Source organism: Pinus tabuliformis, chromosome 8, assembly GCF_031772625.1.
Source record: "Pinus tabuliformis cultivar Carrire ecotype Pingquan chromosome 8, CPIR1, whole genome shotgun sequence".
NCBI classification, from domain to species: domain Eukaryota; kingdom Viridiplantae; phylum Streptophyta; class Pinopsida; order Pinales; family Pinaceae; genus Pinus; species Pinus tabuliformis.
In genome coordinates, this window is record NC_142294.1 from 458320136 (window position 1) to 458341208 (window position 21073).

The window sequence follows — 21073 nt, forward strand, 5'->3', positions numbered from 1 at the left end:
ATTAAAATGTTAACTTGGTTTGGTTTTATCCATTATAATAGTTACAAAAATTAGTAAATGAGGTATTATAATGTTTAGAAGATATTTTATTTTGGATAAGAATTAGTACACCATCTTTCCAATCTTATATTAAAATACATAACTTTAGGAATAAAGCTAATCATAATACCTAATTAATGAAATATATTATACATAGATAATATTTATTAATAATTAAATTTTATGAAGTAATGACAAAAAAAGCTGCATACATCTATATCATAAGTATACTCTACATAACATATGTAGGCCTTCTAGACTACTTAGTCATTAGAACAAAAAAAAAGGTCATTATGAGTTTGATGTCATATTATAAATTAAACCTTAATTTGTTACATTCATAGATTCTTTCTCTTCCTAATGTTTTGGAGGTATCTTTTCTCTTGTAAAGTTATTTAAGGTTCTCATTTTCTTAATGACAATTCATTTTAACATTTAATCTATAAAAACTCCTATCATGAGTGGGATTTATCATATCATTGTGAAATGCCACACAAAATAATGTAGACAAAGCATCATTCTATACTTATTTATTTCAATGATTTTCCTTTCATATTCCTAATAATTGTAGATAATTTACCAAATATTTATTTTCGAAATACCTCTCCCCTAATTTTGTAATATCATTAAAAGTTGACATTTTTACTCCATGTCTTGTAAGCTAGTTTCCAACATTTATGTGTTTCTTCTTGCATCGAGTATTATATTTATATAAGTATCTATTTTTTTAGCCACCCTATATCCTAAAGATTCCATGGTACATTTTTGTTCTCAACAATAGGCTTAGCGTTTGTTAAGTTGAGCTTTTAATATCTTGAAATACTAATCCAAAACCTTAGTGTTTTAGTTACAACCCATTTTCTCTTAAAAATATTATTGCCTGGAATACTCCATGATTCTACTAACCCCTATTTAACTTTATTTCAATTTTGTTAAATTTTGAAATAATCATGTCATTTGTTAGTTCACAATTGTACATAGAAAAAATATAAATTTTAACAAAAAATTCAAACTATAATAATTTCCTTTAAAGAAAAATATATCAAATAAAAATTACTTGAATAAATTTGAAATCCTATTTTTTTTAACACTATACAAGTAATTTTTCAATCAAAATTTCTTTGATCTTAAAAAATCTATATCTCATTCTCTATATGTAAAAAAAAAAAATGAGTCACTGAAATCTTACATCCATGTAAAATATACTTTTATCCTTGGAAAATATGCTTTTAGTATAATTTACATTTTAAAATGATCTAGAAAATCATAAATACATAATGTCATGATAATATTTCTTTAACATTAATATATTTTTTTCTTTATACTTTAATCAAAATCACAATAATAATTCCATTGAGTGACACATAAATTATTTCTCAAAACTATTGTTGCATTCTTTTATTCAAAACAAATGAATGATTCATAATTAAAACATATATCCCAACAAACAAACATATCCAATCTTACAAAAATGGATGGAAGACATCACAAATAAGTTCAAAACAACATTGACATTAACAACTTTAAGGTTGGGCCGTCCAATTGGTCCATCTTTCTAACAAATCCAATATGGATTTGGACATACATTGGGGTATGAAAGGGATTTCTTGGAGAGGATGGTCACTCATAAGCACTCATATACATCATCTAATTGTGCACACTTTTCTCCCTAACACAGGGTTCTAGAAGGAAAAAAAAAACATGTGTTGATGAGATTGATAGCGCTGTTACTTGAGACAATGAAAGAAATACAAAAATGTGAAGGTGAGAAATATATACCTCAAACATGTAGGTTAAAATCAAATGATTTATTTAAAACATGTTTCATATAAACTTACAAAGCAATGCTAGAGAACTTGATAATTCTATGGTTGGTAATGGAGGATATAAAAAGTTTGTTAAAGATTACTTCAAGTGAAACAACTAAACTAAGAAGTTTGAGTTATGTACCAACATCTATTATGTTCATTTTTTTTATAAACTCTCCCATCGAAGAGAAATTAAAAAGGAACATGAAAGTTCACCTCCACAAGGTATATGTCTGTGTGGATAGGGAATTTCTCTCAATGATCATGTATAAAAATGGTTTTTTTCACAAGCATGTGAAGTGGATAATATCTTCCACAACATCAACGTTTATGGTTTTTCTCATCAACGGGGTGCCAACTTATTTCTTCAAAATTTATAGGGAGCTTCACCAATGATGTGCACTATCTCTGCTTCTTTTCATTCTGATCATGAATGCCTTCAGCAGGGGAGTTAAGGCAATGTTTGAGGAAACATTGATATATGGATGCAAAATCACCAAAGGATGAAAAATTTCTCAGTTGATGCTTGTTTATGACGCACTATGTGCTTGTGAAACAATACTCTCTAAGTGGGTCACTTTTCATAGGATCTTCATAGATTTCGGTAAATATTTTGGGCTCTACATAAACAAAGACAAAAATTGAATTGATAGATGTGGTGGTGGATGACCTAGAAGTACTTGAAATAGCATCCCTGTTTGGAATAAAAATACTCTCTATGATAGATGGTTTTAAATAACTGGGATGTTTTCTAAAGCTTAGCAAGTACTTATTGAATGATTAGGAATGTCTTCTTTCTAAATTAAAAGAAAAAAAATACTATTTTGTTGGGACCAAAGATGGTTGACATTGGGTGGAAGAGTCATTATGACAAAGTTTGTCTTGACTAGCATCTCGATCTACTAGATGCATCTCTTTCATCTTCCCCAATATTTCATTAACGAGATAGACTCAATAGTGGCTAAGTTTGTTTGGTCTGGTTTTTGGTGCAGTAAAGAGGATCCATCTAATTGGGTTAATGTCCATTGCCAAGTCAACTGTATGTGGAGGCTGGGGCATTATTGACACATGATCTTTTAAACCTAGCCCTTTTTGCAACAAATTTGTGGAGGTTATTTTGTGAGAAAGGTCTTTGATAGAGCATATGAATACAAATACTCTCTTCAATGCATAATCGAGGAATGGATTGTTGAGGGGGCACCTTCAACTGGCCGACATTCCAAGATTTAGAGCAGTATTAGAGTTGTCCTACCGAGGCTAAGCAGTAATCTTCGATGGGTGGTCGGAAATGGACAAAGGATCCACATTGGTTTGGATTCCATCAAGGGTTTCAGTGGATGCCACTCTCTTCCAATACAAATAATCAAATCTCTCTCCTATACGGTGATGAACACCCTTGCTGGCCCATGGGAGAGATATATACTTCTCTGTGTTGCTCAGGATTGGTCACATGCATGGCAGATTGGTTTATAGGAGGACATGATAGCTAAGTGGGAAGACTATCGCAGTAGTCTATGCATGGTCAATATCCACTTATCACTGAGTCTGGATAATCTAGTGTGGGAGGGTGGGGAGGGGGGAAAATGGTCAATGACAGAATCCCTCTCAAGGAGGCCTATGACCACATCACTTCGACCTCTCTTCCCCTACCATTCACAGAATTCACCTTGCTCATTTGGAAATGGGATTCTCCCTTGAAGCTAAAATGCTTCTCTTGGCTCACCATCCATAATAGAGTATTCACCTAGGACAATATTCTCAAGAGAGTCTTTTCTGACCCTTGATGGTGCCTGCTTTACAGGTTGGATTCGTAGAATTGCCCACACCTATTCCTGTGCTATCATTTTGCCTCTAAAATGTGGCCAGAGGTATCAATTCGTTTTGGAATCCCTACTATTAGTAATGTACCTTCCATCCATGATTGCGTACTCCTTTGTAACTATAGAATGAAGGCCTACAAGATTGTCCCTCTTAATGTTCTATGGGGCATTTGGAGGGCTTGTAATGCCCTTATTTTTAAAGGAAAATCTCTAGACATCAAATGAGGTACTATAGGTATAGTGGAATTATTCCAAGAGATTGTCTCTTGGCAACCAAAAATCCCTCGTCGATCTATCTCTTATTTTGATGTGGAGAGAATTTATCCAATATGTTTCTTTGATGAGGCTTCCTCCAGTGGTGACTATGAATGTGCGGTTGTTCTTCAATTTGACCTAGATGTTCACTTCCATTTCTCCTAGTATGGTGGTAGAGGACACAACGGTAGGGCTGAGTTATTAGCTCTTTGGGGTGCCCTGCAATGTGCTTCCTCGCTTGGCATTGACAAAATATTAATCATTGGAAACTCCTTATCTACGATTAACTGGGTGAAAGGAATATGATCTCTTGATGTCCCTGATCTCTACAACTGGTTGCTACAGATTAGGAATTTTCTACCTCTCATCCTGGAAATCAACTTCAAGCATGTATACCGGGAACAAAATTTGGAGGTAGATTCTCTTTCCATTCTCGACCTCTCCATCTACCTTGGGTTCATGTTCTTTGAACTCTTTTATGGTGGTTAGACCAATGACATGGTTTTTTTTAGATCTAGTTCCCTCCCCTATCTTTGTTTTTTTTTTGTTTCCATTTTTGCATTGAACTAAATGGATTTTTGTTGGTTTCACTTGTTTATTATTTCCTTTTTTGTTGTGGTCAGTGATGCATCTCTGCTCTCTTTCGATTGATGATTTGACACTACAATAGATTATGTCATGAGACAGATGTTGGTGGAACATACTTACTCTTGTCTGCAATCTATCTTGTAAAGAATCATGAATATGTAAAACTTTTTCTTTATTGAATTGAAGTTCTGTTTTTTCGTCTAAAAAAAGAGATCCTTTTGTGCTATAAATTATTTATTCTTGTAAAAAAATTATTCATGATGATTACCATAAAATATTTGAGGATTGTATTCAAAATGGTAGATTGATTCAAAATCTCTAATACAACTCTTTCTTTTGACTCCCTCAATGTTTAATGACATTAGAAACACTTTGACAAACTTTTTAAAGTATGATGGAAATGGTTCATTATGAATTGTTCATGTATGCAAACAATTGTATCAATATTGACTTTTGTAAAAGTCTTCCAAACTAAATGAAGCTAAAACATGAAAATTTTAAATAAATTTAATACTTGGATCAGAAAAGTATTTTTAATAATTAAGAGAGTCATTATTATTAAATAGGTCAGCACTTATAAGAAATATATCTTAATGCTATAAATATTCTAGAGAAAAAGAAAATGAATAGTCTTTTAAACATAAAAATTGACAACCATGAGATTTTTATTTTTGGAATGTAATTGACAACCATGAGATTTTTATTTTTGGAATGTTGAAAAAGAAAATATTGGATCTTCCCCTTTTAAAATTGAAAAAGACAATAGAAAAATAATGATGACATGACATAAACAATATACACATTTGTAAAAAAATAAACGCGGAAATATCCTCTTTATAAAATTTAGTCCTCAATAATGTTCCCACATAAAAAATAAAAATTCATATATTTGAAATGTATAAATTTAATAAGTTTTTTTTAAGTATATAATAAACTATATTTTATATATCTATAAATCACTTAAAATAATAACTAATAAAATGAATATTTAGATATTTATAGATTATTTAATAATATTTATATATATATATTTATAAAAAAGTATTATTAATTTTTTAAATAAAAAATGAATGATATGTATAAAAGATATATATATATATATTTTTAAATACTATTATATTAATATTTTTTTAAATAAAAATTAAAGTAATTCTCTTATAAACTAAGAAAATAAAATATGTTAGTTTAAAAAAAAATTAATTCCGATTATGCAGCTAAGGGGTGTGAGTTTCATTAAATTATAAGTGAAGACCGGAAGCGCCTCAATCTCTCTCCACGTGAAGGCACGTAGATATCTTATCTCTCGAGCTCCGCGATTAACGCTGAAGGCACGTGTATATCTTATATCTCGAGCTCCGCGATTAACGCTAAAGGACAATATAGGTGTAACACACTTTAAGCGAAAGAGGCGGCGTTGAGAAAGTTTCTGGGCAGTGAAGAAGAGATAGATTTGGGATTGCATCAGAATTGACGCAAATGGCGATGGATTGAATCTTGGTAGACGATATCATGGATCGCCTTATGGGCATTATGTACAAAAGCTTCAAACCCATCCCAATCACAAATACAGAGATTAGGAAACTCTGCCAAGCCTGCAAGAAAATTTTCCCGTCACATCCCAATCTATTAGAGCTTGAAGGGCCCATCAAAATTTGTGGTGACATCCGTGGTCAATATTCAGACTTGCTAAGGTTGTTTGACTATAGTGGCTATCCACCAATATAAAATTATCTATTTCTTGGTGATTATGTTGATCATGGAAGACATAGTACAGAGGCAATATGCCTTCTTATAGCCTACAAGATAAAATACCCAAAAAAATATTTCTTCTTAGGAGGAAATCATGAATGTGCTTAAATCAATAGAATATATGGCTTTTACGATGAATGTAAATGACGGTTCAATATTCGACTGTGGAAGACTTTAACAGATTGCTTCAACTTATTGTCTATTGCTGCTATCATAAATATTCCATTCCCTACATATGTTCCAGATTATGGACTTTCATGGACTTTTATGTGATATTCTTTGGGTTGATCCAGATAAAGACATTCAAGGTTGGGGTACATATGTTCCAGATTATGGACTTTCATGGACTTTTATGTGATATTCTTTGGGTTGTGATCCAGATAAAGACATTCAAGGTTGGGGTGAGAATGATGGAGGAGCATCATATACCTTTGGATCTGATAGAGCCACTGAATTTCTACGGAGGCATGACCTACATATTATCTGTCGTGATCATCAGGTGGTAGAAGATGGGTATGAGTTTTTGCAGACAGGTAGTTGGTCACCATATTTTTTGCTCCAAATTACTATGGAGAATTTGATAATGTTGGGGCTAAAAATTTGGTGACCAACTACCTGTCTGCAAAAACTCATACCCATCTTCTACCACCTGATGATCACGACAGATAATATGTAGGTCATGCCTCCGTAGAAATTCAGTGGCTCTATCAGATCCAAAGGTATATGATGCTCCTCCATCATTCTCACCCCAACCTTGAATGTCTTTATCTAGATCAACCCAAAGAATATTACATAAAAGTCCATGAAAGTCCATAATCTGGAACATATGTAGGGAATGGAATATTTATGATAGCAGCAATAGACAACAAGTGCTGCATGCAGCCGGTAGTCCCTGCCGTAAGCGGATGACCCACCCCATTTATTAACCCAAGGAAACAAACTGCGTTTTGTGTTTGTTGCTGCTCAAATTAGCACCCTTACGAATTTCCTGACCATGGTGACGCAGGGTAATATGATTTGCCTTTCATTTTAGGTCAATTCCTTGAAAGCATGGAAGTTGCCACTGTCTATGGAAGCAAACCTGTCAAATAGACCAATGCCCAATAAGTGATAACATGCCTTAAGAGCATTTAAACCAAACCTTGTTGCTGTCCACAGATAGCAGATCTAATTTATGATAAAAATATGCAGGAAACGCAGGTTTGGAGAAAGGAAAAGCAATCCAAAGAGCACCAAAATGCACTTAGAACAAATGATGAACAATATTGTATCTATCTAGAAACTGTACACAAATTATAACCAGGGCAATGCATCAGAATATCGGAATGGGGAAAGATGGTAAGCATCCAATTAATATCGCAACAAGTTACAGTATTCGGATTTCCTCAACAGAAAACATAACAGATTGTGTGAAAGTAGCCCTAAGCCCAGACAGAGAATTCAATAACACCTCCGCGCAGAAATACGGATAATTTCAATCGGTATCACAAATTTAAAGACTTTTAATGACAGATTTTGCAGGCATCCGCAACTTTTACATGTAAAGGATCATTTGAATGCTAAAACAGATTGAATTGTCTAAAAGAACAGACGTGATTTATGTTTTAAAGTCGCCATACCTTCGATTTCATCGGCAAGCCCAACCACAATTGCTCTCCGAATTCGAACAAGCCCAAACCGCTGCACAGACCCGAAGCAGTGAGGGATAAAAGGTAGTGTCGGCAATAATGAAGTTCCGTCAGGATTACCCCTCTGCACGTAGACTTGACCTTGTTTTCAAACCCTGGCAATGGCCGTCAGCATTAGTGATGAGGATTTTCAAGCTTGATTATATTCAATACCATAAAATCCATAAGCGGTGATTGCACAAAGTAAATTTAAAATCCTGAGCATGGCTTATTCGTTCTGCAAACACAAAAACCCCTCTATAAACTCAATTAAGTGTGACAGAATAAGAATGAAATTAGCTCGAGCGGGTTCTGCAAATAGAACAAATAGAACATAAAATGACATAATTATATTATACAACAGAGTACATAAAAGACAAAATGCAAGACAGATCAGAAAAATAATACCTACAAATAGAACATAAAATTACATAGTTATATTAACAGAGTACATACAGATAAAAAAATAATACGTAATGAGAATATAGGCAATGCAGAAAACATGGCCCCATGGCCAAATTTAATTGAGCTCATACCACTTGATAGCACACTGTTGAATTATACTATTACATATAAATAACTAGATATTTGAAATAAACAGTCTATAGACTACAAAAAATTGCCAGAACCTTTTACCTTATCAATCGCCTTTCGCCAGTTCCATTAGCCCATACGGCTTGTAAAGAGTTGTCCTATTCAAAGGAAATACAGTGTTCGTTGACAATTAAACTTATAAATTAAATAGACCCTAGATCAATACACAAGAAGTCATTAGTCATTTCTCAGGCATGGAAAAACTCAAAATACTTTTATAAAATGAATACTCCACATACAATCAAATCAGCTAATGCTGTCTGGAAAGTGTACTCCTGGGGCAATTCCACTAAGAGATGTGGTTCTGGAGTCACATTCCACATGTCCTGTGAAGAAAATCAACAATCAATCATTCCAGTAGAGATCTTCCACAAGATTATCAACTTGCATTGGAATGTTCTACTTACAAATACTCTTACCTGATTGGCGTGGAAATTTGTATTGTTTTCAACGAGCTTTATTTAGGCATTGTGCTCTAACGAAAACTACATACAATTTTTAAAAATTAAAACAGAAAAATGCTAAATATACATATATACAGGGATTTACATGATATGTGTGTACACTGTTTATACCACCATCATGTCAAACATTATAAAACAAAAAACAGAGGAAAGAGTCATGTATCCTTACCATACAAAGATAATGCTGCTAAATACTTCAAAGAAGTCTTTGTTATACCAGAATGCAGTTTGGACAAAGCACAGAACTCTTTTCAAAGCACACAAATAACTACGTTTTGGTTTAGGTTTAGTTATAAAAAAAAAAAAAAAAAAACACTAAAAAATAGCTTAAAGGAAGTTCAGAGCCGAACCTGCAGGGCTACAATCATAGTCTTGTTGCGAGAAGCCTGGCCGATGATCTTGCCATCTTCAATTCGCTCCCCCATAGCATCCTCTACATATACCTGGGGTCCCCAGTGTATTTTTCTTGACCCCTTTTCGACTAGTTCTTTCTCAGCCTGGCGTCGTACGGTCCTAACAAACTCGGCCACCGACATAGTCTCGTCAGCGTTCTCCCTCTAGTGTCAGGTTAAGACCAGTTGGCAGTAAAACCCTGAACATATATTTGTTCACTTCGGGCTCTGACTTGAGCTTCTTCCTAGGCACAGCTCCAAGGTAGCCCTCATTGTTGCTTCTTTTCTTCTTGGTAGAAGATTCTGCCATCCTGGACGCAATGTACAGCAAATGGCAGAGGGAATATATGGTATTCTACTGTAAGGCTTGCCTTCAGACAAAATTAGCAAGAATTACCCCATGCAGTGAGCTTGAATTACTTCATTTGGAGAATGTATTGGCTGGGGTAGATGTATCACTAACTTCTCAGACCAAGCATGCATGTACAGCTCAAACCAAGTTCTAGCACTCCGCAATGTCTACAACGCTCCGCTCAGAAACCTCAAAACCACTCTCAGAAAACAACAGTTTCCTTACGCGCAAGCTTTTTGGGTTTCAAGCTCCATCAATCGAAGTATGAAAGCCCATCCAACAACACTCATCAAAACCAAAAAGCTGCCTCTACATTCCAAAAAACTAGCTCGGAAATGTACTTAAAAGAACCCGTCCAAGGATTGGAACCGCAGGCAGACTACAGTGTGACCATTTCATGAGAATTCAGAGATAGAAAAAGAGCAGCTGAGTGAGAAAACCGTCTTCGGACTCCACAGCAAAAGCATGCAGAACATCTGCTGTTTTCTGCGGTGGCAGGTGGCTTTGCTTGACCCCTTTTCGACTAGTTCTTTCTCAGCCTGGTGTCGTACGGTCCTAACAAACTCGGCCACTGACATAGTCTCGTCAGCGTTCTCCAACTCTAGTGTCAGGTTAAGACCATTTGGCAGTAAAACCCTGAACATATATTTGTTCACTTCGGGCTCTGACTTGAGCTTCTTCCTAGGTGCAGCTCCAAGGTAGCCCTCATTGTTGCTTCTTTTCTTCTTGGTAGAAGATTCTGCCATCCTGGACGCAATGTACAGCAAACGGCAGAGGGAATATATGGTATTCTACTGTAAGGCTTGCCTTCAGACAAAATTAGCAAGAATTACCCCATGCAGCGAGCTTGAATTACTTCATTTGGATAATGTATTGGCTGGGGTAGATGTATCACTAACTTCTCAGACCAAGCATGCATGTACAGCTCAAACCAAGTTCTAGCACTCCGCAATGTCTACAACGCTCCGCTCAGTAACCTCAAAACCACTCTCAGAAAACAACAGTTTCCTTACGCGCAAGCTTTTTGGGTTTCAATCTCCATCAATCGAAGTATGAAAGCCCATGCAGCAACACTCATCAAAACCAAAAAGCTGCCTCTACATTCCAAAAAACTAGCTCGGAAATGTACTAAAAAAAACCCGTCCAAGGATTGGAACCGCAGGCAGACTACAGTGTGACCATTTCATGAGAATTCAGAGACAGAAAAAGAGCAGCTGCGTGAGAAAACCGTAACAATGAACACAGACCCTTCGGACTCCACAGCAAAAGCATGCAGAACATCTGTTTTCTGCGGTGGCAGGTGGCTTTGCGGTGCCAACCAAACATGGCAGATGGCACGTCCTTGGAACCAGTGACCCGGCATCCACCGTACTTTGCATAACATCATATTGCCGCAATATTTTTGCCTCGGACAACGTGAGTCCAATTGTTTTCCAAAACCAAAACTTTGCTTAAAATTTTGTTGAATAAAATTCCGATCATTAAACTTAGGTTAACCTACAAAAACAGTGAAAAAAAAAACGATCAAACCACAAACTAATAGTTGGTCAGCGATCGAGCGATCGCTAATAGTCCCAGGCAGGGACTAATAAGTTGAAGCAATCTGTTAAACTCTTCCACAGTCGAACATGTTGAAGCAATCTGTTAAAGTCTTCCACAGTCGAACATTGAACCGTCATTTACATTCATCGTAAAAGCCATATATTCTATTGATTTAAGCACATTCATGATTTCCTAAGAAGAGGAAATATATATTCTATTGATTTAAGCACATTCATGATTTCCTCCGAAGAGGAAATATTTTTTTGGGTATTTTATCTTGTAGGCCATAAGAAGGCATATTGTCTCTGTACTATGTCTTCCATGATCAACATAATCACCAAGAAATAGATAATTTTATATTGGTGGATAGCCACTATAGTGAAACAACCTTAGCAAGTCTGAATATTGACCACGGATGTCACCACAAATTTTGATGGGCCCATCAAGTTCTAATACATTGGTATGTGACGGCAAAATTTTCTTGCAGGCTTGGCAGAGCTTCCTAATCTCTGTATTTGTGATTGGGATGGGTGTGAAGCTTTTGTACATAATGCCCATAAGGCGATCCATGATATCGTCTACCAAGATTCAATCCATCGCCATTTGCGTCAATTCTGATGCAATCCCTAATCTATCTCTTCTTCACTGCCCATGTTACCTGCATCCAATTTTGCTAATACCTAACACCCTCTCTAGCTTTTATTTTGTGGGCTGGAAGTCAAAGTATATCCCACTCACATTTACCCACCCACTGAGACCATGGGGCCATAACCATGTGTGTCAGAGAATTACAATTCTTTTTGTGGGCTGGAAGTCAAATTATATCCCACTCACATTTACCCACCCACTGAGACCATAACCATGAATGTCAGAGAATTACAATTCTTCAATTTTCGAATAGATGAACAAGAAAACAAATTATACATATTGAAGAAGGAAAAGAAGCAAGATAAAATACTAGATAAAACTGATAAATATATCAATCAATCCCAAACCAAAAAGAAAAAGAAAACCTTCCTTCGAATCGTTTCCAACAGTAAATTGTCTACAAGGATCAATGTCGTTGAATTAAAAAAAAAAAAAAAAAACCTTATTTCTATTATACAGCGTAGAATAACCATGAAATTTGAGGTCTTAATCTCTCGTTTAGTAGAAGTAGTTTGGAGTTGCTTCAATTTTCACATTTTAGCTCTTAACTAACACAACACTAGATTCGCCACAAAAAATATATTTGTGAAGCAAATTCAAGCACTCTTCATAAATGCAAACCTATTAAACTCATTATGCATAGTTTGAGGGGCATTCAGGCATCCATGAAAACCTCTGATTCGACTCTGGTTCTCATAAGATGAACAAAACTTCTCATTTGACTTTGGTTCTCATAAGATGAACAATATCCATTATGCACTCTAAGGTATGCATAAAAGGTATTGTAGGCAGGCATCAAAAAGGAAATAGGTGTACTTCATAATCTAAGGACTTCTTGGGACACTGGAAAGATAGATTAAGGTAGACCAGGATGGAGAAGTGGACCACCCATTACCAGCACCATATCCAGGACCCGCAAAGCATCCACCTCCTTCTCAACACAAAAGATAATAGGCATCTCTCCAAGCAGGCTCACCTGAATCCCATGGTGTTGAATGCAGTTGTTGCCAAACCATATCACGGGTTGCCTCTGCAGAATAGACATCCCTATAGTTACAGGCATGATTAGGGAAAAATATGTAAAACCTCCTTCTTAACATACTTTATTTAGTAGTTCGTCTCCTTGGGGTATCTGAAGGTAGCATAACTCCTTTACCAGACATTTGCAGGAGAACATGATGTTCAAGATCGTCTCTGAAGAGAGGACACGTGGGCACCACACATCTCGCCGTGTGTGGGCATTCATTTTTTCTTCTTATTATATGTTAGGGGGAGTGTATTGAGAATCCAAAGAGAAGGTAGTGTTTATTTATAATTTCATACTAAATTAGATTATAAAAAATATTATTTTGTTTTTTAATTTTTATTTTTCTTTTCTGTGAAGACTGGAAATTGATTTAAAAGATGATATATTAATTATTGTAATTTAAACTATCATGAAATTTAATTATTAAATAAAATTAATTATTATTAATTATTTAATTTAATTATTAATTATTATATGTAATTATCATTCTTAAATTGTGTATTTTTTTCTTTCAATTTTTGAGGAGAGTTAAGTTGCAGCCATGTCATTGGTCTTGCTTTTCTTGCATTTTTTTTACATATAACATATATGAAAAAAAATACATCTACACAAAAAACAAAAAACATTACCATATTAATAGAATGTACAATTATGATTTATATTTAATATACAACTATTATTTATAAATATATTTTTAGAGTATATTTATTGAGTAATAAAAGAAATCATTTAATATATTATATTGTTTAAATTATTTTTTATTATTTATATTTAATAAAAATTAAATATATAATATTTTTCGATTATAATTAATTAATTAATAAATTATGTATAGTTTCATTTTCATTTGTTTATATTAATTTATATGGTCTATTATTGAGTTATATATTAAAATTTAGATTTTATATATAATAATTTATTTACTCATTATAATTATAATTTAAATATATTAATATTATTTATATTTAAAATAGAAAATATTAACTATATAATTATATTTTCTAATTAAAATTATAAAATTAACAATATTTTAAAGAAGTGGGGCTTTCCTATTCTCCTTATAGAAGTGGGTTTTCTCCCTATCGAGAGCCTAGCTATGTCTAGGCTTCTGTTGTACAAGCACAAACTCAATAACATAGGAGACCATAGACTTCCTAAGCTAGCTTTAAATTCGAGCCAAAACCACCTAAGGTTCAAACGAAGTTGGTATAAAGACACCAGGACCTGGTTAAATCATTGGGAGACCAATGAGAATGTTGCATTGCAAAACATTAATAACATTAAAAATATTGTTACTTCTAAGTTCAAAGAAAAAATGTGGTTTGAGAAAAATTTAGCAGCTAAAAGAAAATTAAGATATTATAAGGAGGTCATCTACCCCACCCTAGAAGATCAAAAGTATCTCTCTGTTTTAACTAGCTCAAAGAAGAAAATTAATATAACCAAGATTAGAATGAACTCTCATGAGCTCCATAGTGAAACAAGTAGTTGAGTAGTTCGTAAAACACCATGGATGGAAAGGTTCTACCATCTCTGTGAGAATACAAACATGAGGATGAAAATTACTTCTTCTTAGAGTGCCCCGCTTACAACCACATTAGATCTCAATTTCAAAAATCTCAATTTCAAAATTTTTGTTGCAATACTGACCTTCCTAGCCTTTTACTTTGTCAAAATTACAGTGAGCTGGGGAGGCTTCTCTCCAAACTTTTTAAGCATAGTAATAAAATCTTATATCAAACTCAATAATTCATTTCTTTAAGTCCTATAGACTAAAGTTTGGTCTCAATGGATGTTATCCACCATCATCATATATATATATAATTTTTAAATATATTAATTCTATATACCAAATTAAAAAAAAACCGTTACAAATTATTAAAATACATTCTAATTAATTATTAATTTTACCATTATAATGCAAATTCCTTAGGAAGCCAAACGTGCATTTTAACAAAAGCCTCTAAATTAGTGCGAGGAGGTTGAAAAGAAAACCAAAAATGGGAAGCATAAGGAAGCATAAGGAAGCATTTTTAAATTGTGATAATATTAAAGATTGAAGGGAAAAACCAATTTGGATAAGCCTTTCCACAAATTAAAAAAAAAAGAAGTTAACAACATATCCCCTCTCATATTTCCACAAATAGCAAGCAATTATCCTCGGCAAACAGCAAAAATATCTGGAGACTCACTAAAGTGATTCCGAGATTTCTGTTGACCCAAGCAAAAAAAAATGAAATAAACCCACACAACAATATCCATTTAGATGTCGAAGATGCAGTGGCAGATGGTTAGAGTGCAATGTATCAATGTAATAAACCCAACTAACGAGCACAAAAAGCTAAATAAACCCATACAACAATATTCATTTAGATCTAAAGTGATCTAAAGTTTTACCTGGGTTTGCATTTTGTAATATAAATACATTCTCTCCATAGCATGTTTGTATAAAGAAATCAAGCTGAATACAATTCTTTTAGGATTGTATTTATTTATTTTGTAAATGTAATTTAATTTAATTTTATTATTATTATCGGTTTGTTTTTATATAATTTATTTTAAGTTATATTTATTTTGTTAGATTTAAAATTTTTGTGATTCATAATGTTGATATTAGTCTTTCGGATTAATCACATTGCTAAGATTTGATAGACGTTTCCAACCAACTAATATAATTCATCCTAGAATAAATTATATATTAAATTTTAATATATATATATATATATAATTTGAATTATAATAATAAAAACACTATTTTTTAGATTTTATGTAAGTTGAAATAAATTTGTTAGAAAAAAACTGTTTCAAACCACCTTTGATATCAAAACTTCAAATTTGGTAATACCTTAGACAGTGTAGGTTAAATGAGTTTAGAAATAATTTTATTTTGCTTAAAATTCAAAGAAATAGAAAAAATTGGAAAAACTAGACCCACTCACCTTAAACCGTCAAACTTACACCTTTGGTTCGAATCATTTGCCTTTTTGGTCATGCTTTTCAATGAATGTGTATAGTGGTAGGAATCATTAAATGTTTTTTCAGTTTAAGAGAGGTGGAAAGAAAGGGATAATCGTGAAGATGTGTGATCTAAGAGTGTTTACGCATCTGTAGTTTCCTTTGGGGGTGGTTTTCATCGATGAAACAAATGCGGAAAAGGTGCCTAGCTTAACATGGAAGAAAGATCAGTTTAATGATTGAGATTAAAATTATTTTTGGCACTTAATATTGAAAATCTAATACTAGTTATTACTTAATAATTACTCTTTAAGAAATTTAAGTTGCATTATTATTATCTAATCTCTTATGTTCCTAATCCTATCTATATATAGATATAGACTCTTTTTCTTTTTTATAAATTTAATAATTTTAAGAAATAAAATGAATCCCGCGACAATGAGAATTAGATTTCAAAAACTTACCAGTATATAATAACTACATTAAAAAAAGGAAATGTCAACTTATTTCTTTAGTGTATAGCCATATTGGATGTGCTAAACTTATAAATTTAGGTTAACTATAGGCTTTCTGGAAAATTTTAAAATTTGATGAACAAGAGAGAATTCAAATTGATATATAACATAAATGGTTATAAGTAGTACGCTCCGTTGTATAAGATTACTATTGTCAAAGTCATTTATTTTGGAAAATATTAAGAGAGAATTCAAATAGCCATATGACATAAATGGTCATAACAAATATGCTCCGTTGGATAAAAAGTCCATTATCAAAGTCATTTATTTTTAGGAACTAGGTACATTGTCAAAGTCATTTTTTAGAGAGAATTCAAATAGACATATGACATAAATGCTCATAACAAATATGCTCCGTTGGATAAAAAGTCCATTATCAAAGTCATTTATTTTTAGGAACTAGGTACATTGTCAAAGTCATTTATTTTTAGGATCCACCTTGACTTATTTTTCATAAAATAATCATCATGATATATAATCAAATATATGGGTATTTATGAATGGTAATAGTATAATGGTATATAAAATTTATAAAACTATTTTTTAAAAATAATTATATAAAATTTAAAAATATATATTATAACAATTTAAAGTTTTAATATATTAATATGAAATAACAATGAAATTATAATATATTTAATATTACAAATTTAATTATTTATCAAATTTTATTAAATATGTTTTATATATTTCTTAAATTAAATTATTTTTATTATAAGTTTTTTTAATAATTTATATAAAACAAAATTTAATATATTTGTTAAATTTGAAATATTAAAATTTTATAACATATATATACCCCACGAGTCTTTGGTGGCTGAGGGCCGTCTGAGAGTAGCTCCGCCGCCTAGGGGCGCACCCCTAGAGGCCCTGGGTGGTTGAGGGTGGATTCTCATAATGGACGAGCGGGCTCCATGGGGCGCATTTTTTTTTTCTAAGTTTGCATTTATTTTTGATTATATTTTTAAATTTAATTTTTTTTTTTTTGGCTTTTTTTAACCATATTAGATCTCAGTTTCATAATTTTTGTTGCAATACTGACCTTCCTATCTTTTTAGGGGGTCAAAATTATAGTGAGTTTTGGAGACTTCTGTAACATCCCTTGTGAAAGGTTAATGTAGTAAATAGTAAAAGTAATTATTGAACAAAGACTTTATTTGAAAAATATATATAATCCTGTTATTAATTTTATGTTAATGAAAAACAATTGTGTTGGTACTATTTGAGCTGAGTTATGATTAATCATGGTTAGTAACTAAGGAATCAGTTGCAATGGAACCCTAACTACCTTGAGGTAGTTGAGACCCCAGAGGAACAAGGGGGGAAATGCCAAGTCTGGTTAGGATCAGATGGCAGAGGGAAGAGAAAAGATTCATGCTATGTCTGGTTAGGATCAGATGGCATAAGAGGAAAAGAATTTTCCTGTGTACGCTATGTCTGGTTAGGATCAGATAGCGTTTACTGGCGAGACCAGTGTAATTGCGGTCGAGTAGGACCTGCAAGTGCTTGGGGGTGGAAGGTCAAAGAGAAGTCTTCCTACGGACGGGTGGTTTGACAAGCACAACAAGTAGGTTTGCAGAGTAGCAGGTATGGCCTACTATGTGTCTATTTATTTACTGAGATGTCTCTTATACTGTTCTGTGCTAAAAAGATATACTGTTCTGTGAGAAGAAATAGAACAGTAGGGATTATTCGACTGTTATTTTTAACTGAGAATGAAAAAGAAAAACAAACATTATTTGCTGTAATATAGACAGAGATCGAAACGCATTCGTATTTTGAAGAAAAACAAACATCAAACCCTCGCATTCTATCTGGAAATAACAGTAAGATAAATCGGAATATTCAAACCCTTGTTACTTAAGTAATGGCTAGAAATACGAAAGAGGTAATGTCGTAGACCCTCTATTTATTTTACATGTCAAGAAAACGAAATAAACATTCGGTACAGAAAGAATCGAAAGAAAAGAACATGCAACCTTGATAGGAGAATGTAATACACATCTACAACATGGCATCAATTCATAAGGTGGACTGGTAAGTCTCGCAGCTAGATGAATACAAATAAACTATATCGTTGTTTACATAAGGTAAGAAACTTAAATGCAGGCTAAACCCCAGCCAGGAGAGCCATAAGAATCTCATAAGGTGAGAATCGGACCCCAGTAACATTTGCATGCACGAGTTAAATACTCAAACAAAACGCATTTTCGATTATTATACGAATAAACAATATGTGCGCCAAGGAATGCATGATAACTATGGTTACATGCATTCTCAGTCCGACTCTTACGAAACCCTTACCTGTAACTGTTACTCAAGCAGGACTGGAAACTTGTCTAAGACCGCAAGGGCGTCATAATCGAACACATCAACACGAAGTTCATCATATAACAGGAATATCATAACAGTAGTGAAAATCATAACAGTGATGCGGTATCATAACAGTAATGGAACTTCATATCAGTGTAACAATTATTTAGTGGAATAACTTTGCATGATGAACTTGGAAACAGTAGATAAACTCCGTCCGAGAGGACAGTTAAACAAGAACATATGAACAAATCGGACTTGCGGGGTTACCCTCAACTTTACACAAGAAATATTAAACAGTTTATGACAGAGTCAAAACCATAAGTTCGTGCGCAACCATTGTCTGTAGATAGCGAGCCGAATGGCTTAAGATTAAATATACAAGTTAAAATAGTCCCAGGACTAAATAATCAAAGCTCAGTGTGCTGGGTTTCCCGACATGGGTGTTCTGCCTGAGCGGGGCAAGAAACCGAACTTTTGCCAGAGAGAACCCTGGATTGTGTGGGAACCGAACCGAAATGGACAATGACTGACATCCCTGCCCAAGGGAAGAAGGATTCAGACATTGCTCGAATGAAGTGAATGTGGAAAGACTGTCAGTATTGTTGCATACCTGGTTAAGGGCAGCCGGCAACATGTAAAAACCCCCTTGCCTCAATGATCGACGATAGCCATTACTTGAGACATAAAACCAATAAATGATTTAGAACCAAGAATGAAATGAAAGGGCTGTAACAGATTAAAAATAAAGCTAACACAGTGTATTACCAGCTAGGAATAGCTGAAGATGAAGGGACTGTAACAGCTTAAAAATATAAGTAATACAGTGCATTTACCAGCTGGAAAACATTTAAGCGATGTAAAACATAACTAAACGCATACCTGAATCACCACATAGCCATGATGGCAGCTGGAAGATATATGAAATGCACACAGGAATTACAGAGCTGCAGCGACTCATCTCATGCCCAAATGAAAATGAGGATCCGACAGAAAGGGAACCGGCTTATAAACATTCCATACCTCTTACCGTTTCGTGGCAAGCTTTCATCCGTTGATCTGCCTTAAACCCTGATTACCGTCCGATAGCCTGTGGGCATCGGAACCCTTTGGGCGCGAAATCAACAATAATCGAGGTGCCAGGCCGTAACACTTCGAGCTTCAGGCGCACATGGCCAAACGCCATCGCACCGTCTATCTTCCCAAATGGACGACGCTGGTATGGACAACTGGTGTCCGATGCAGAGGCCGGACGAGTGTATTAAACGCAGGCAACTTCGGGATATGGAAATCTGAATGGGTAGCTGTTGCCATTAATGTTAATCGTGTTTTGTGCAAGGTATATGAACTGAAGGTATACATAGTGGCAGAAACATTGAAAAGGTTTATGTAAATGAACGCCATATAAAACTTTATAACCCTTATGTAAACTAATAACACATGTGTTGAATATCAGTGTTTGCGTGCAATTATATGCGTATCCTTATATATGCAGAGTCAAACTTTAATTCTTACCGTAGTAATGTAGATATAAGGTTATTACATGGAGGAACTGAATAGTCCGCTGTATTTATATTTATATGTTTATTACCATGTTATTTATCAAGTAGCGTTTGCAAACATGATTTATTATCAAGGTAATTATTACCAAGTAATATATTTTAAAAAAAAATTTACTTAGTATGAGAATGTGACAAATTGGTATCAGAGCCCAAGGTTTACAACTCTGTGACCTTTGGGAAAATTTCAAAATTACAGTAACATGAATATAAATGGTATCATGATATAAGTTCAGAATACGTCAAGATGAATTATATCTGTTTAATGAGTTATTCTGAAGCAGGTAGTAGCAGAATGAGGAGAGCAAATAGTGCTCCTTATGGGAATCTGGAACCCCCGGATAACATGGAACAACCTCAGGGAAATCCTGAGCTTTGGGTACAATTGGGAGCAGCAGGTCGCAATACTGATTCGACGCTATTGAGGACAGTTCAGGAGCTAAAGGACGAAATGGCCCGGCTGCGTGCGGACAACGCAAGATTAAATGTAGAACAGGAGAGGATCCTGAAAAGCTTATCTGATAAGCAACATCAACAGCAGTCACATCCAAGACCCGAACAGCCACGGGTAACAGATGAACAGAGCTATCATACTGAACCAGAAGAAACAGAAGACAGGGCAGAGACGCGAGGAGAAAAGTCTGTCAATGCTTCCGAATATCAAACCCCAAAAAGACCCCGGATGGAACTACAAGGGGAGTTTCGGAAAATTAAACCACCTCATTTCGATGGGGAATCCGAAGAAGCTGCAGAGGCATGGCTAATTAATATGAATAAGTATTTTCA

The 21073-nt window shown here is 34.1% G+C and overlaps 1 protein-coding gene and 2 pseudogenes across 2 annotated transcripts; 1 reads left to right on the forward strand and 2 right to left on the reverse strand.

Moving 5' to 3' along the window:
- The first annotated feature begins 5986 nt into the window (after positions 1-5986).
- LOC149236021 (serine/threonine-protein phosphatase PP1 pseudogene) lies at positions 5987-6928 on the forward strand (annotated as a pseudogene).
- A 665-nt stretch (positions 6929-7593) lies between these two features.
- Positions 7594-10079, reverse strand: LOC149236022 (uncharacterized). Of its 2 annotated transcripts, none has more exons than XR_016246203.1 (4): positions 9335-10079; positions 8760-8846; positions 8563-8674; positions 7594-8042 (listed from the first exon to the last, which is right to left on the reverse strand). XR_016246203.1 is itself a non-coding variant. In XM_089372301.1 (4 exons), the coding sequence occupies exons 1-4, from the start codon at positions 9518-9520 to the stop codon at positions 8036-8038; spliced, it is 336 nt and encodes a 111-aa protein (XP_089228427.1). In that variant the 5' UTR covers positions 9521-10076; the 3' UTR covers positions 7594-8035. The 2 variants fall into 2 exon arrangements, 1 of the variants encoding a protein (XP_089228427.1); XM_089372301.1 differs by having other exon boundaries at positions 8563-8618; positions 9335-10076.
- Positions 10080-11334: 1255 nt separating this feature from the next.
- Positions 11335-11873, reverse strand: LOC149236023 (serine/threonine-protein phosphatase PP1 pseudogene; annotated as a pseudogene).
- Between the last annotated feature and the right edge of the window lie 9200 nt (positions 11874-21073).

Bases quoted from the DNA above. Each gene is read 5' to 3' on its own strand.
- LOC149236022 (XM_089372301.1), bottom strand. From the start codon at position 9,520: ATGTCGGTGGCCGAGTTTGTTAGGACCGTACGACGCCAGGCTGAGAAA. The intron at 8,847-9,334 runs GTTCGGCTCTGA...TTTTCTTCACAG, and splicing joins CTATGATTGTAGCCCTGCAG to GACATGTGGAATGTGACTCC. The intron at 8,619-8,759 runs GTATGTGGAGTA...TCCTTTGAATAG, and splicing joins CAGCATTAGCTGATTTGATT to GACAACTCTTTACAAGCCGT.